General features: G+C 39.4%; 1 protein-coding gene across 2 annotated transcripts in view; it reads left to right on the top strand.

Moving 5' to 3' along the window:
- Nucleotides 1-17,096, top strand: part of DEPDC1B (DEP domain containing 1B) — a 117,253-nt gene that overhangs the window by 1,253 nt on the left and 98,904 nt on the right. For both annotated transcript variants that reach the window (XM_007176072.3, XM_057540852.1), the window contains exon 2: nt 9,335-9,600. In XM_007176072.3, coding sequence (XP_007176134.2) covers nt 9,335-9,600 — 266 coding nt within the window. The remainder of the gene's footprint in view (nt 1-9,334; nt 9,601-17,096) is intronic.

The following is a 17,096-nucleotide window of genomic DNA, read 5'->3' as shown; positions in this document are numbered from 1 at the left end:
CAAAAACTTTACTATTCTTTGTGGAGGGAAAATAACACTCCCCTACTGCCAGTTTATTCACAGCACTAATGCAGGGGAAATAGAGAGAGACTCTGGATCTTGGGGTAACCAGTTCTCATTCTTCCAGCTTTAGACTAAAAAAATAAATTACATGATAATTGGAACTGTTTTTTAATCTCATTCACAGAATTGTGTGAAGTACCACTTTTTAGAGATGCAGAGCGCCTATGTGAAAGGCATTCTTGATTCTGAGTCACATTAAAATATTATCAAAGGAATTTACAAAGAAAAGTACCCTGTTCTTCAGAAGTCTTCAGTCCCCAAGAAGTGATATTCAAGTCAAATTTAGCCAAGACTGATCAAGTTAAGTAGGAAATTAAATTATGTGAATAATTAATGAAAATACCTAAATATCACCAGAATTTCCTAGGTAGTCAATTCAGTTCTCAACTTTATTCTTTTTTTTTTTTTAATAAATTTATTTATGTTATTTATTTATTTTTGGCTGCGTTGGGTCTTCGTTGCCATGCGGGCTTTCTCTAGTTGCAGCGAGCAGGGGCTACTCTTCATTGCGGTGCGTGGGCTTCTCATTGCGACGGCTTCTCTTGTTGCGGAGCACTGGCTCTAGGAACGTGGGCTTCAGTAGTTGTGGCACGTGGGATCAGTAGTTGTGGCTCACGGGCTCTAGAGCGCAGGCTCAGTAGTTGTGTCACATGGGCTTAGTTGCTCCGTGGCATGTGGGATCTTCCCAGACCAGGGCTCGAACCCGTATCACCTGCATTGGCAGGCGGATTCTTAACCACTGCGCCACCAGGGAAGTCCTCTCAACTTTATTCTATTTGAGAATCTTGATCGTAAACTAAGATTTTTGAAAACACAGAAAACAATAGCCATTTTTTTTTTTAAGTGAGTATTACTGATTTATCAGTGATCTCCGTAGTCTTTACAGGTACTTTCCCCTCATTGTAAAATCTCTGTTTCCCTGAACATAATTCAGTTGTGCTTTACAGCTTTCATCAGTTAAATCATAAAGTTTGTGATTAGTCCTCTCTTTATTTACCTGCCCCAGCTCGCCTTTCCTCCCTGGCTCCCAACTTAGCATTTCCATCTTCTCCCAACATCATCCTCAACCTAATCTTCAGGAAAAGCTTGGGAAAAACCTATTGGTACACAAAGAGCAGGCGTTTACTTCCTCCTTTCATGGCTCACTATACTTTCTCAAACCATGTACAGCTCCATTTTCTAAGACACCAAAGTCTTATCTGAAAATAGCATTTTATGGACTAGGTAAATTTCTATGCCCAAAATAAAATGACAGACTCTGTAAGTCAATTCATGGTGAATATGGAAGCTAATTAGCAACTTATTCATCTTCACTGAAATAGCTTTCATTTTAACCCACATATCAAATAGTTCATTAGTTAAAAAGAAATAATGAGAGGGCTTCCCTGGTGGTGCAGTGGTTAAGAATCTGCCTGCCAATGCAGGGGACACGGGTTCGAGCCCTGGCCCGGAAAGATCCCACATGCCATGGAGCAGTTAAGCCCGTGTGCCACAACTACTGAGCCCACATGCCACAACTACTGAAGCCCGCATGCCTAGAGCCCGTGCTCTGCAACAAGAGAAACCATGACAATGAGAAGCCCTCGCACTGCAACGAAGAGTAGCCCCCGCTCACCGCAACTAGAGAAAGCCCGCGCACAGCAATGAAGACCCAACACAGCCAAAAATAAATAAATAAATAAGTTAAAAAAAAAAAAGAAATAATGAGGAGAAAGAAAATTGCTTTTTCTGAAAACTGCTTAAATCCACTGATACTTTCTTTGAACTTAATTCTGAGTTGTCTATATCTTCTGATGCAACTAGTGAACTTTAAAAGACTTACAGCCATCACTGAATCTGAGAGTTTGAATGGACTCTAAAGATTATCTAGTCCAATTCCCTCGTTTTATTGAGGCGTAAAGGGGTGAACTGACTTGATCAAGTTCACACTGCCAGTATGTGGCAAGTACATCTAGATCTAGCGTTTGTTTGCCTCTGAAGTCCCTGGCCAGGTGCTATATTATAGCACTACTATCATAATATTTTTGATATTAAGAAGTAAAGGAATGGAATAAATATTCAAGAGAAAAGAATAGGAAGCACATTTCAACACTCAGTATTTGTCATGTTGTTAAGCAAAAACAGTTGTATGATTTTTTTATATAAATTTATTTATTTTTATCTTTGGCTGTGTTGAGTCTTTGTTGCTGCATGCCGGCTTTCTCTAGTTGCGGCGAGTGGGAGCTACTCTTCCTTGCAGTGTGCGGGCTTCTCATTCTCTTGTTGCGGAGCACGGGCTCTAGGCACGCGGGCTTCAGTAGTTGTGGCATGTGGGCTCGGCAGTTGTGGCTTGCGGGCTCTAGAGCTCAGGCTCAGTAGTTGTGGAGCATGGGCTTAGTTGCTCCGCGGCATGTGGGATCTTCCTGGACCAGGGCTTGAACCCGTGTTCCCTGCATTGGCAGGTGAATTCTTAACCACTGCGCCACCAGGGAAGCCCCAGTTGTATGATTCTTTATGCCTTAAACTAGGGGTTTGAAATAAACAAAAAATGTTTTTTAATCACAAAACAAACCTGTTTTGTCCCCTTTGCTATTAAGATTCTCTCGTAATATGTCATTGAAACAATCACATTCTCAAGCTCTATCTAGTTCTTTGTTGACGAAGGATATTTTCTTTCTAAATGTTTCTGAGGATAGTGAGTTATTTTAAAGACAACTTTTTCCTTCTTGGCAGAGTAGCCAAATAACCACTGAATTATATTTGGAAATACGTGGGAGCAGAGATCACAGTCCTTGCTAGGTTTTGAAAATCTAAAGTGTCTCATGGATTGAGTAAATATCCTAACGTTAAATGCTATTAAAAATCAAAATAAATAAATTCAAAATTCTTTTTATGAATTTTTCTAGAAAAGAGATATGAGTCTTTGATAAGGATGTCTTCTTAGAAAATTTCTAGTGTAAAATGAAAACTAGCTATCACCAGATTAGCTAAAAAACCAATCAGAATCGTAATAGATTTTTTTTCCCCCTGTGTGGGGATGCATTGAGTAGAAAGCTCATACAGAAGAGTAAAAGTGGAGGAATTAAAAGGTTTTAAAAAAGATGAGTATAGGTGATTTGACCTACCAGAAATTTAAATTTAGTATTAATAGACTGTAATCACACCAGTGTAGTATTGTTCAGGAATAGACAAATAGCTCAGTGGGATTAAAAAAAAAAGAGTTCAGAAACAGAATCAAGGACTTCCCTGGTGGTGCAGTGGTTAAGAATTCGCCTGCCAGTGCAGGCGAGCCTGGGTTTGAGCCCTGGTCCGGGAAGATACCACATGCCGTGGAGCAACTAAGCCCGTGTGCCACAACTACTGAGCCTGCGCTCTAGAGCTCATGAGCCACAGCTACTGAGCCTGTGTGCCACAACTACTGAAGCCCACGCACCTAGAGCCTGAGCTCCGCAACAAGAGAAGCCACCGCAATGAGAAGCCCACTCACCACAACAAAGAGTAGCCCCTGCTCGCCACAACTAGAGAAAGCCCGTGTGCAACAACGAAGACCCAATGCAGCCAAAATAAATAAATAAATAAAAATTAATTAAAAAAACAAAAAATACCAAAATAAAAAGTTAAAAAGTTAAAAAAAAATAAAGTAAAACATAAACAATTTCAAAGTTCTTTCATAGCTGTCTATTAAAAAAAAAAAAGAAAGAAACAATCAAGAAAGATAGTATGTAAGGTAGCTTACTATTTCAGTTTAGTGAGAGAAGGGTAGCATAATTAACTCTTCATTTGGGAGAAAATAAAGGTGGAGATCTCCTCCCTCCCACCATAAAAAATTTCAGTTGAAGATTCAAATATTAAAATCCCTGTAAAATATTAAAAGAAAAATTTGATAAATATTTTTAATATCTCAGGATAGGGAAACTTTCCTAATTGAGGGAGTAAACCCTGAAGCTATAAAGATAAGAAGATATATTTGTTTTCTTAAAACAATATAATCATCAGCGAAACCTTTATATAGCTAGACACCAAATAAACAAATTGATAAGTCAGGAGAAAACATTTCTAATATATTTGAAAAAGGATTAATATTCCCTATTTATATTCATTCAATACATACTTATTAAATACATGTACTGTATGTCAGGCACTGTCCTCAGTTGTGGGGATACTGAACTGAGCAAAATAGAGTAACTTTCCTGACTTCTATGCACTTAGATTCAAATTCTAGATTTAAACAGTTCTTAAAATTAAGTAAAAGATAGAGAAAGACAACCCAGAAGAAAAATGGCAAGTCTCAAATGAAGAAATAAAAATGACTGAAGATAAAGGCAGGAAAACACAAACAAAATATAAAGATACCATTTCTTGTATATAGATTGGCAGACACAAGAATGATAATATCTAGGAATGGCCAGAGATAAGGCAGTAGGCTCATACAGCATTGGTGGGAGTGTGAATTGCTACAACTGGTTTAAATAAGCTGATACCCTTTAGAAATCTGTTCTATCACAAATAAATAAATAAAAGGATTGATACGTTAGGTTATGTAAATAAGGATATACTTGTGAAACAGCAAACTGGAAACAGCTTCATGCCCATTAGTTGGAAAATGGTTGAATAAATTATTGAACTCATTCATTCATAAAACGGGCTATATCTATAGGTACTGACACAAAGATATCCTGGTATGTTTAATGCAAAAGCAAGTTGTAGGATAATATGTACAATATGGTTGATCTCATTTCTTCAAAAAGGAAGCAAACAGCGACAGTGATAATAAACAATACATACATACAAAGGGAAGGATTCTATATATGTGTGTGTATGATTAATGGATATGTGGGATTGGAGAGAGACAGGGCAGACTCTTTTGTATATATTTCTGCATTTAACTTGTTACAGTGTGCATTATTCTGTAATTAAAGTGACAGTAGAGGAACTGCTAACCAGCTTGAGTCAAATAACAGGCATATTTACTTATATTTTGAAATACTGGGTCCCAGAGAGCCATATCTTCATTGTTTTATTAAGTAATGCATAAAGTACTATGCATTAAGTTTATCAATCAACCTAAAATAAATAAAACTCTTTTTTATTAACTCTTCTTGCCTCCCCATCTCCCAACATATATTAATCAGGACTGAAATGCAAGCTTGGTGTCAGCAGAGAACTGAAAAAAAGACCCAAACAACCAATGTTTAAAAATATGTGGAAATGGGGACTTCCCTGGTGGCGCAGTGGTTGAGAATCTGCCTGCCAATTCAGGGGACACAGGTTCGAGCCCTGGTCTGGGAAGATCCCACATGCCGCGGAGCAACTAGGCCCGTGAGGCACAACTACTGAGCCTGCGCGTCTGGAGCCTGTGCTCCGCAACAAGAGAGGCCGTGATAGTGAGAGGCCCGCACACCGCAATGAAGAATGGCCCCCACTTGCCACAACTAGAGAAAGCCCTCGCACAGAAACGAAGACCCAACACAGCCATAAATAAATAAATAAATAGATAGATAGATAGATAGATAGATAGATAGAGTTCCTTTAAAAAAAAATGTGGAGGGGCTTCCCTGGTGGCGCAGTGGTTGAGAATCTGCCTGCTAATGCAGGGGACACGGGTTCGAGCCCTGGTCTGGGAAGATCCCACATGCCACGGAGCAGCTGGGCCCGTGAGCCACAATTGCTGAGCCTGCGCGTCTGGAGCCTGTGCCCCGCGACGGGAGGGGCCGCGATAGAGAAAGGCCCGCGCACCGCGATGAAGAGCGGTCCCCGCACCGCGATGAAGAGTGGCCCCCGCTTGCCGCAACTGGAGAAAGCCCTCGCACGAACCGAAGACCCAACACAGCCAAAAATAAATAAATAAATAAAAATAAAATAAATAAGAAAATCCTTTAAAAAAAATGTGGAAATTGTTTAAAGCTATGTTGAAGTTCATAGGTTCTTGTTATAATGAAATGACCACTCGAGAAGCAGAGCGTAGAGCAGGTTTCCAGATTTTATTATGAGGCTAAATACCTGAGTGACATGTGCCGACTTGCCTGTCCTCTTTGGATCTTGATTTTGCCCCACAGTTTTCTTCTAGCTCCAGAATAGATTGAACCTGTAATTTGTTTTAAGAGATTATCCTGGGAATTTTATATATTATCCTTACGCTTGAGGAATGCCTTATCTTTCACAGAGGGCTTTCGTAAGCATGATCTCATGAGACGTCACAGTAACCTGGTGAGGGAGGTGGGCAGAGAGTGAACTTAAATCAACGTTCATGGGCTCTTCCTGGGCTCTCTTTCTGCTGTTCATTATTTCATTCTAGCCAGTTTGCCCTGCTTCTCCTCTGTTTACATTCAAGTCCCTCTTTCACCCACTCTGTTTCTTCTTCGGCTACCCTTCTTAATCTCTTCCGCATTCAGTGTACCAGTACAATCAGCTAGTTCATATTTATCAACTTTCAGGTTGGTAATTCAAAATTGTGGATTGCTCTCAAGGAGGATTTTAATATATGAGCATGTGTGTGTGTGTATATATATGTATGATTTGTTTTTAGCCCTTTATTCTGCATAACGTGTACGGAAAAGCACACAAATTATAGGTATACAACTCAGTGCATTTTTACAATGTGAGCGCCCTATTTAGCCAATGACCAGATCAAGAAATATGACATTACCAGCAGCCCAGATGTCCCTCTGCCCCTCCCAGTCTCTACCTCCATACATATTAACCACTGCTTTGATTTCTAATACCATGGATTAGCTTTTGTCTGCTTTTAAACTTTATGTAAATACAATCATATAGTACTTTTCATATCTGGCCTTCTTATATCAATTATATTTTATCTATGTTATTCATCTATGTTATTGCATGTAGCAATAGTTCATTCTCATTGCTGTGCAGCATTCCATTGCATGAATAAATCAATTTGTTTATCTGTTCTTATGTTGATGGATATTTGGGTTGTTTTTGTCTATTAAGATAGTGCTATTATGAACAGGGTGGCTTTTGGTGAACATATTTCTGTGGCATATATACTTAAGAATGGAATTGCGGGGTTATACAGTGTGCATATAATTTCCAGTTGTTCCACGTTCCCTTGATAACACTTAGTATTGCCTGTCTTTTTCATTTTAGCCATTCTGTAGGCATGTAGTGGTATTGCATTATAGATTTCTTTCGCATTTCACTGCTAATTAATGAGATTGAATATCTGCATATGTTATGGTAAATTTGGAGATTCTTTTATGTGAAGTGCCTGTTTAAGTGTTTTTCCATTTTTCTGTGGAGTGTCTGTCCTTTCTTGATTTGAATTTTTTGTTTTGTTTTAGAAATTCTGGTTATAGGTTATCTTACTCTACAGCTTGTATTGTTTTTGTGTGTGGTTTTAAGAAAGTTAAAAAAAAAAGTTTAAATCTGGACCAACTTAATTTGGAGCATGGCTTATAGTAGTGTCAAATGAAGTAGAAAGATTGATATGCATAGGACAAAAAGATGTTTGAGTTTGGCCAGGAGAAAGACATGACTGGGAGTCAGAGTAGAATTAAGTTGCATGAAGTTAGGGGGTAGTTAAAAAAAAAAATAAGGAAAGTGAAAGACCAGTTAGGCGTTTGCTTGTTGAGTACCAACTGTGTGTTTGTTGAGCCCGGTGCTGCACATCCAGGGTGCCTGCTTGCACAGACCCTACCTGGGCCCTTGAAGCACCTGGTGTTGTATACTCAGGGATGATTAATGTGGCTGAGAAAGTTAGCCATCAAAGGGAGAAGAGAAATGGGACAACAGGTGCAGAGGTGATTGGGCTGTAGAGCATATGAAGAGAAACCTGGAAGAAGAGGCCTGGTTGGAAGAGAAGACAAGGAACCAGTGTTGGGCAAAATAAAAAGAATATGCTGAGGTCAGAACTATCACTGAAAGAAAAAGGTGAAATCAGAAGAGCTGATTTCAGTAGGAAGGTAGGTGAAAAATAAGGTTCAGAGTCTGTAAAGTGATAGACTTGAAAGAGGAGCATGAGAGGAGAGAGAATGGTTATGAGAATAAGACTCTGAGTTTTTGGGACTTTTAGGAGGAATGGTGGGAAGACGAGGGTCCTAAGAAAATGTTGGAGTAATTATGCAGGAAGAACACCATATGTGAACATTTCATTTAATTTAGGGATGGCTGATGATGGCTTGGATGTCTAGATTTTTTTTAAAATTAATTAATTTACTTATTTTTGGCTGTATTGGGTCTTGGTTGCTGTGCGTGGGCTTTCTCTGGTTGCAGCAAGCGGGGGCTACTCTTCGTTGCGGTGCATGGGCTTCTCATTGCGGTGGCTTCTCTTGTTGTGGAGCACGGGCTCTAGGCGTGAGGGCTTCAGTAGTTGTGGCATGCAGGCTCAGTAGTTGTGGCTCATGGGCTCTAGAGCGCAGGCTCAGGAGTTGTGGCACACGGGCTTAGTTGCTCCGCGGCATGTGGGATCTTCCCGGACCAGGTAGATTTTTTTTAAATAGGAAAATATTCTGCAGAATTTTTAAACATGCTTTGACACCAGGCACTGTATTTTATGCATCTCCCTTTTCCGCTCCCCATACAGTGCCTTTCGTGTAACAAACAGTAAAAACTTGCTGAATGAGGTAAACTCATATTAAACATAGGGCTCTAAGAAGTGAATTATGCATATTCAGCTCAGTTTTACCATTATTTTTGTTCATATGTTTCTCATTAATGTAAAAAATCCGTTAAGTTCACATCATTGGACAACTTGATGGCAACATCTCCAGTAAATATTTATTGCATGAATAAATGCATTTGTAAAAGTTACTTTCTCTTTAGCGTGTAAAAGTTGTAAATAAAAAAAAATTTCAAGGCTCCATCTGTTATTAAGGCAGTCTTTATTTATTTTTATTTTTAAAAAAAATTTATTTATTTTTGGCTGTGTTGGGTCTTCGTTGCTGCACATGGGCTTCCTCCGGTTGCGGCGAGAGGGGGCTACTCTTCGTTGCGATGCGCGGGCCTCTCGTTGCGGTGGCTTCTCGTTGCAGAGCACGGGCTCTAGGCGTGCGGGATTCAGTAGTTGTGGCTTGTGGGCTCTAGAGCGCGGGCTCAGTAGTTGTGGTGCATGGGCTTAGTTGCTCCATGGCATGTGGGATCTTCCCCGACCAGGGCTCGAACCTGTGTCCCCTGCATTGGCAGGCGGATTCTTAACCATTGCGCTACCAGGGAAGTCCCCTTAAGGCAGTCTTTTACGGAAAAACTGCATTCATTGTCTTAAATATTTGGGATGTAATAACCTTGTAAAAAACTCAATCGATCACTAAATGCATTCCTCTCTTTTTGCCCCTAGTGGAATGAAACAGTTGAGCTTTTTCGCACCAAGATGCCGTTACGGAAACATCGCTGTCGTTTCAAAAGTTATGAACGTTGCTTCACGGCGGCCGAAGCTGTGGATTGGCTACACGAGCTGTTGAGGCGCAGCCAAAACTTTGGTCCCGAAGTGACCCGCAAACAGACGGTCCAGCTGCTAAAAAAATTCCTGAAGAATCACGTTATTGAAGACATCAAGGGAAAATGGGGCCAGGAAGACTTTGAAGACAACCGTCACTTGTACAGGTAATGGCAACAAGTCAGCTTCGAAGGGGAGGAGTTTGGGGAGGACCAGTGGATCTGGTCACTCTATTGAAACTTCCTCATGTGAAAGAACTTACTTGTCCGTGGGCGTGATGCTTCTACTTGTGATTTGTTGGGTGGAGAACTGAATCTGCTGCTACAGTAAAATTGATTGCAGTTTTTCTTGGTGCTCTTTTCTTCATAGAGCACCCCTTAAGTAGTCTTTTGTTGCAGTGGCTTTTCAGTAAGGAAGCCTTTTTGTGCCTTTTGCACACTGGGAGGATGGCTATAGTAGCTTAGTACCTCTCCTGGGGAACCTGAAAGGGTGAAACAGTAGTTCTGGCTTGCACTTTTCTGAGCAGTGTGAAGGTGTGTGTTCAGGGAGTTAGTGGCAGAGGCGTCTGATCTTTAAGCAAAGCTCAGGCCTATAATGAAGAGTTGTACTAGAATTCCCCGATGTCTTAGATTAACCCTGCAGTGCGTGTCTCCTTTTCCCTAAACATTTTTGCTCATGTTTTAGTGCTGTTTTATAATTGCTCACTTACTACCACCCAATAATCTGAGGGCAAGGATGTCTCTCTGCTGACACTTCTGTCCTCACTGCATGCTAGACTGTTCTATTGCTGGAGGTGGAGGAGACCTGCCTAGGATTCAGGGAATGGGAGAATACTAAAGAGGAATGAAGTCACACGAGTCCAGAAAAGAGGAATTGTTGAGCTATCTACAGAGAGGGCTACCAAAGTACTAAGAACCTGAGAGGTATTAAATGAAGAAACGAAGATATTTGCTGCCTTTTACTGCAACAGAAGAATAAGGAATGCTCTTACAGCACATTCAGTGAGGCATTTTGGGGTCACTGGGACAGCTGGGTTTGAGCAGAGAAAATGTGACTGTCTCCTACCTGAGTCATTTCTTTGGTCCTTTGGGGACTAGGAGCTGAGAAAGGCCGGAGAGCAAGGTGAGGGTGGTCACCAGACCAAGGCGAAGGCCAGACAACTTCGTATGTCTAGGATCTAACTTCATCACGGAATTTCATCAGCAGTCTCCCTCTTCTAGATGTCAGGATTGTCAGCTGGGCAATTAATTGTCTCTCCATTTGGCAGTTACTTCTGGCTTGCTGATCCAACTTTTAATTAGAATCTTGGGTGATTTTAGCCTGTTCTGAGACCATAGTGCTTATTAATATCAGGCAGTGGAAACTCTATCCTTGGTTCCACATGCCATACTTCATTGGGGATTCTTTTTTTTTTTAAAAAATTGCCTATGTTTTTTTAATTGAAGTATAAGTTGATTTACAATATTATATTAGTTTCAGATGTACAGCATCTTACTAAATTCTTACTTAGAACTTTCTTAGACATTAGTTCTAAGGTCTAAGAAAGGAACTGATACCAACACCACCTGTGAGTGCCAGACTCATTGCATAGTCGTCACTGAACTCAGCACCTGTAGATGCTGGTGGTATTATCTTGATCTTAAAGATTAGGAAATTAATGAGGCCAAAGTTACTGACTTGTCCAAAGTCACTCAAGTAGTAGTAAGAGTCAGGATTTAAACTGAGGTCTCTATCTCTGAAGCCTGTGTTCTTGTGGCGTGTCAGACTGCCTCCATTGCCACGGCATGAGGTTGACTAGCTTATTAAATAAACTAATGACTGAATGAGTAAACAGAATCATAAACAAGAAATATTTAGTGTAGTCAACACACGTTCATATATTCACAGAATTCCAGTAATGTATTAAGTACTATGTAATACATATTAAGTGATCAGCTGTCTTCTCAAATAAAGGAGGTAAGGTAAACATAATCAGCTTAAACACTTACATAAATATAGCAGGGGATAGGTGGTTTCCTGGGTCTGTGAATTACAGAAAGGCATAGTTAGAGAAAGCAACATGAAATATAAAGACTCTTAAGAGTATTTTTTAAAGACAGAAATTACATACACACGACACACACCACAGGAGAATTTTGTAACAGAAATGATGAGTGAAGCTTTTATTTTGGAATGTGTCAAATCTTATTTTTAGTTTAAAAACATGTCATATTTGCTGTGTGACTGCATTTACATTTGTTAACTATGATTTTATTTTTCAAGAATCCAAGAGTTAAGTATAGAAAGTAGGGGGAAATAGTGAATTTTTGTGTGTAAGAAAGGAAAGTAAGATCCTAATATCTGAATGTCCCTAACAGAGGAGATTTTGCAGAGAAGGGCCCAGAGCTATTTACTGAACCACTCTTTGCTGTTAGTAACGTGGGTGACTAGAAAGAGAGCTGGACTGGCTGCCAGAGGAGACAATTTTAGATTTCACTAAAGGGTCCTCCTAGTCGAGCCATATGCTGTCATCTGTGTCTTACAAAGCTTCGTGGCCCCAGACTTTGGATGAAGAGAACCAGTGACACTACCTTGTATTTTTATAAGAAATTTCAGTTTATGAAGCAATTCTTTATGATCTCATTTGATCTTCGTGACAACCCCATACGGTAGACAGGGTGGATAGTTCATCCTCAGAGAACTAGACAGTTGTCTCTTTGAAACCTCTAAACAAAACATCAGTAAATTCCATGGTGATCATTGAATCGGCCCATTTATGTATATGGGAACAAACAGTTACATAGGATTATTTAAACCTAATGAAGTGGGTTATATAGAAATAGAAGTGTGCATTATGATCATTGCTTGTTTTGGACTATTAAATGAGGAAAGTGTTTGGCCTATTTTAGATCTTTAGCAGGATGGGTCCTTGGTCTGGAGCCTCCACCGGGCCCTTGCCCTGTTCTTACTACTGATGCTAGCTCTGGTATGCAGTTGTAACCAAGGTGTTCATGGCTTACAGATAGAAATTCACTGGCTCGGGTGTAGTGCTTGTGATCTAATGTGCAGGGAACCATTTTCTTTTTATTTTCCTACTTCTTCCTGTTCCTTTTTTTCTTTCCTTCTCTTTTTCTTTCTCTGTTTATACCACTTAATGTGTATGACTGGCATGTTCCCACTTCTTTCCCCTTTTCTTTTTCTTCTACTTCATTTCTCTCTCCTTTTCTTTCTGTCTTTTCCCTCATATTTACTTTTTTTCTGGCTTATTTCCAAAATGTTTAATTTGAACCTAAAATTTGTTATGTAGATTTTGTCAGCTTTCTTGAACGTGACTTTCACTGTTCTTTATTTAAAAAGCAGGAGTCGTGCTACCCAGTTTTAAGACTTACTCTATAAAATCACAGTAATGAAGACTGGTGTTGGTGAAGGGCTGGATGGACGCTTGGGTCAGTGGAACAGAACAGAGTCCAGAAACATACACAAATATGGCCAGTTGATTTTTGACGAAGATGTAAAGGTAACTTAAAGGAAAAAAATTAGTCTTTTCGACAAATGATGTTGGAACAATTGGAAGGCAGCTATGCTTACCAATATACCATCAACGCTCACAAAGTTGGGACAGTTGGACATCTATTCATCTACATGCAAAAAAATGAACCTCAACCTGAACCTAATTTTTTTAATACAGAAATTCATTCATAGAATTCAATGTAAAACTAAAAAAATTTTAGAAAAACAGGAGAAAATCTTTATGCCCTGGGGTTAGGCAAGGAGATTTTAGACATGACACCAAAAGCATGATTTATAAAAGAAAAAACATAAATTGGACTTCATCAAAATTAAAAACTTTTGCTGTGTGAAAGGCACTGTTAAGAGGATGAGAGGACAAGCGAATGTTGGGGAGAAAATATTTGTAAACCGCATATATGACAGTGAACTGGTATCAAGAACATATAAAGAATTCATAAAACTCAACTGTAAGAAAACAAACAACTCAACAAATAATAGATTTGAAAAGACACTTCATCAAAGATATGAGGATGCTCATCAAAGATATACAGACAGCAAAGAAGCACTTGAAAAGATGTTTAACATCATTAGCACTAGGGAAATGCAAATTAAAACCATGGTGAGATACCACTACATATCTAGTAGAATGGCTAAAATAAGAATACTAATAATGCCAAAATCAAGAGAGGATGCAGAGCAATTGGAAGTCCCCTCCATTTATGGCGGGAAGCCTAGATTGGTAGTCACTTTGGAAAACAGTTTGGCAGTCTCTTTTAAAGTTAAACATGTACTTATCTATGACTTCGTATTCCTGCTCCTGGGCATTTACCCTGGAGAAATGAAAACTTATGTTCACACAAAAACTTGTATGTGAATTTTTTTTTTTTTAACATCTTTATTGGAGTATAATTGCTTTACAATGTTGTGTTAGTTTCTGCTGTATAACAAAGTGAATCAGCTATATGTATACATATAGGCCCATATCCCCTCCCTCTTGCATCTCCCTCCCACCCTCCCTATCCCACCCCTCTAGGTGGTCACAAAGCACGGAGCTGATCTCCCTGTGCTATGTGGCTGCTTCCCACTAGCTAGCTATTTTACATTTGGTAGTGTATATATGTCAATGCTATCGTCTCACTTTGTCCCAGCTTACCCTTCCATATGTGAATATTTATAGCAGCTCTGTTAATTCAAATGTTCCTATGGGTGAATGGATAAACACTGAACATCTATATGGAACGCTTCTGTGCGTATCCAGTGCAATGGGAGGTGTGACTAAGTCAGAGCAGGAGGGAGGTTTTTTGTGAATAATTGAACTGTTCTGTTTGCTGATTGTGATGGTGGTTTTACAAAGTGTATATGTGTGTTAAAATTGATAGAGCAGTACACACACACACAAAAGAAAGAAAGAATAAATTTTACTATATGCTAATAACATTTTTTTAATGCTGGAGATTTGAAAAGTCTCTATTTGTACCTCTAGTGAAAGAAATCCGAATTTACATTGGTTGAGGTATATGGCCCTTTAGTCATTTTCTGTGGCTCTGGGAAAAAGTCTTTATTATTACCCTATAGGTCTTTTGAAGGGGCCAATAGGAACTTCTTCAAGTTAATGGACTATTGGCTCCCTCTAGTGGACACCTTCTGTTTTTATAGTAAAGCTTAAAATTGTGATTGTGAGTTTTGTTTTTCTTTTGTTTTTATTCATTTCCTCAAGTCCTGAGTTTTTATCCTGTGATAGTTGGATAAATTTTGTACATTTCCTATGCATCAGTTTTTTTCATCTATAAAATGACAGGGCTGGACTAGATCTTTAAGGTCTTTTTCCATTCTAAACTTTTATGGTTCCAAATATTGAGTACTTATCATAGGTGTTTTCCAAGTCCTAGGCGATGAAGAAGATAAGAAAGAATTGTAACATTCTTTTCCACCCTAATTTTGCAATCTCTTTTGAGAGAGAGTATGCATATATAAAAAAGATATGTAGCAGAACCAAGGCAGTATTGAATTAATTAACCAAAATGAACCTGTAACAAAAGCTTAGAGGTACTACACTGGCAGTCCTTGGGTTGACACAGCTGTTTTGTTTAACTGGCATTGTGTTTTTAATCATTGAAATTTTTTTCTCATTTTTTTTTTCGATTTTGTGTATTTTGTGAAGGTAATACATTCATGTGTTTCAAAATTTACGAAGTACAAAAGAGTATATTATATACAATAAAAATTTCCCTTTTACCTTGCTCCCCCAGATGGGGTTCAGGCCTTGAACTTGCATTGAAGCTTTCTTATTTTTATTATTTATTCTCAAGTTTTTTTTTTTTTAATACCTTAAATGCTAGTTTGTCCTGGATGAGAAGAAGCTAAATAACTTTCAGATGCACAATAGAAATAGAGTGGGGGGTAGAGGGGGAAGAGCAGGATAGAAAATAGTTTATTCTTACTTTTTCCCATGTAAAGGTTTAAGCAAAAAAATATAGAAAAGTCACAATGTTAACAGTAGTTATTTCTGGATAGAGGGCTTAAAGACAGCATAAATTATTTTATCTCTTCTTAAATTTACACATTGAGTACATATTGCTTTTATTTTCAATTTTTAAAATCATTCCAGTAAAAGAGTAATCAATAAATTGTATTGTTTGGAAGTTTACAATGATAAGATGAGTTCTTTTAGGCACCTCTGCTCCATACCAGTATCCCACTTGCTTCTGGATACTGTGGACTAAGAATGCTGCCTGCCGTTATCAGTAAACAAAGGATGTTGCAGCCATCAAGCGATCAGCCGCTGCAGCCACCCCAACGTTGCACCCCGAGGGGACTCAGGATGGGAGAGCACAGGATACTGGCCCCAGATAGCTAAGGTGTATGTCAAAGGGATGATTTCAGTGAGCCCAGGCTCTTGCATCTTCCCATACATATAAAAGCGCTAAGTTAATCAACTTGAGATTTGTGGTTTTCTTTAATTAATCTTTTGATGTTCCCACTATCTGGACTTTGTTACAAAACTCCTATATATCTTGGCTCTCCCCTTACCTCTTCAGAGAAGTTTCTCAGAGCTATCTGAGAGGCTGCCTTCCAGGCTTGAAGTCCTGAAAAAGTTCGCCAAATAATAGATGATTCTGAAGTTTTAGGTCGTCCATTTTTTTCAGTCAACAGTAGTAAAAATTCATCTGGAAGAGAGAAGGCACAAAAGTAGCCAACAAAATCTTGGGCAACGAGACCTTTTGCTTTATCAGAAACTAAAATGCCATAGGGCTAAACAGTGTGATAATAGACCTGGAATAAATAAATATGGAACTGACTAGAGTAGAGAAAAAACAAAGTCTCCACCCAGTTCCCTTCCCCACAGGCACCTAATGTTATTAGCTGGTAACACAGTGTCTTAAAAAATTGTGAACCTGCAAGTCTTTAATTGGAGCAAATTCCCTGCAGTTGCTGCCCTTCCCACCACTTCACTACATCATACCAGACTGTATCATGGTAATGTTGTCTGTCTTGGTCAGTGCAGGAATTGTGTTAGTGACCCAGTCGGTGTGGACTGGAGTTTTGTGAGATCTCCTGGAGGAGGGAGGTGGAGGACGTCCGTCTGGGTCCTGAGAATGGGATAGGGTCTGGATGATCAGATGGGACGGGAAGGGAGAGCATATTTCAGGTGACAGGACCATGGCTCTCAGTCAGATATACCTAAGTCAGCTTCACTGGGAGAAGAGGGAGGAGACTAACCTGGCTGGAGAAGAAGTTTTAGGTCAGGAAGTCATAGGGCTAAATTTGGTGGTGTTTCTTAAATACCTGGCTATGGAGTTGACATTTATGTAAAAGGAAAAGGCAGCCAAGGTCCGTGTTTTGAGAAGGAATGAAGTCTGTGTTCTAGAATAAAGTTAATTGGACTTCCCTGGTGGTCCAGTGGTTAAGGCTCTGTGCTTCCACTGCGGGGGGGCATGGGTTCGATCTCTGGTCAGGGAATCAAGATCCCACATGCCACGCTATGTGGCCAAAAAAAAAAAAAAAAAAGAAAAAGGAATAGAATAGAGTTAATTGAATAGTAGTAGTAGAATAGATTTTTTTTTTTGGCTGTGTTGGGTCTTTGTTGCTGTGTGTGGGCTTTCTCTAGTTGTGGCAATGGTGGCTTCTCTTGTTGCAGAGCACGGGCTCTGGGTGCGCGGGCTTCAGTAGTTGT

Source organism: Balaenoptera acutorostrata, chromosome 2 (assembly GCF_949987535.1).
Source record: "Balaenoptera acutorostrata chromosome 2, mBalAcu1.1, whole genome shotgun sequence".
Lineage (NCBI taxonomy): Eukaryota > Metazoa > Chordata > Mammalia > Artiodactyla > Balaenopteridae > Balaenoptera > Balaenoptera acutorostrata.
This window is presented reverse-complemented; position numbering and strand designations above follow the sequence as displayed.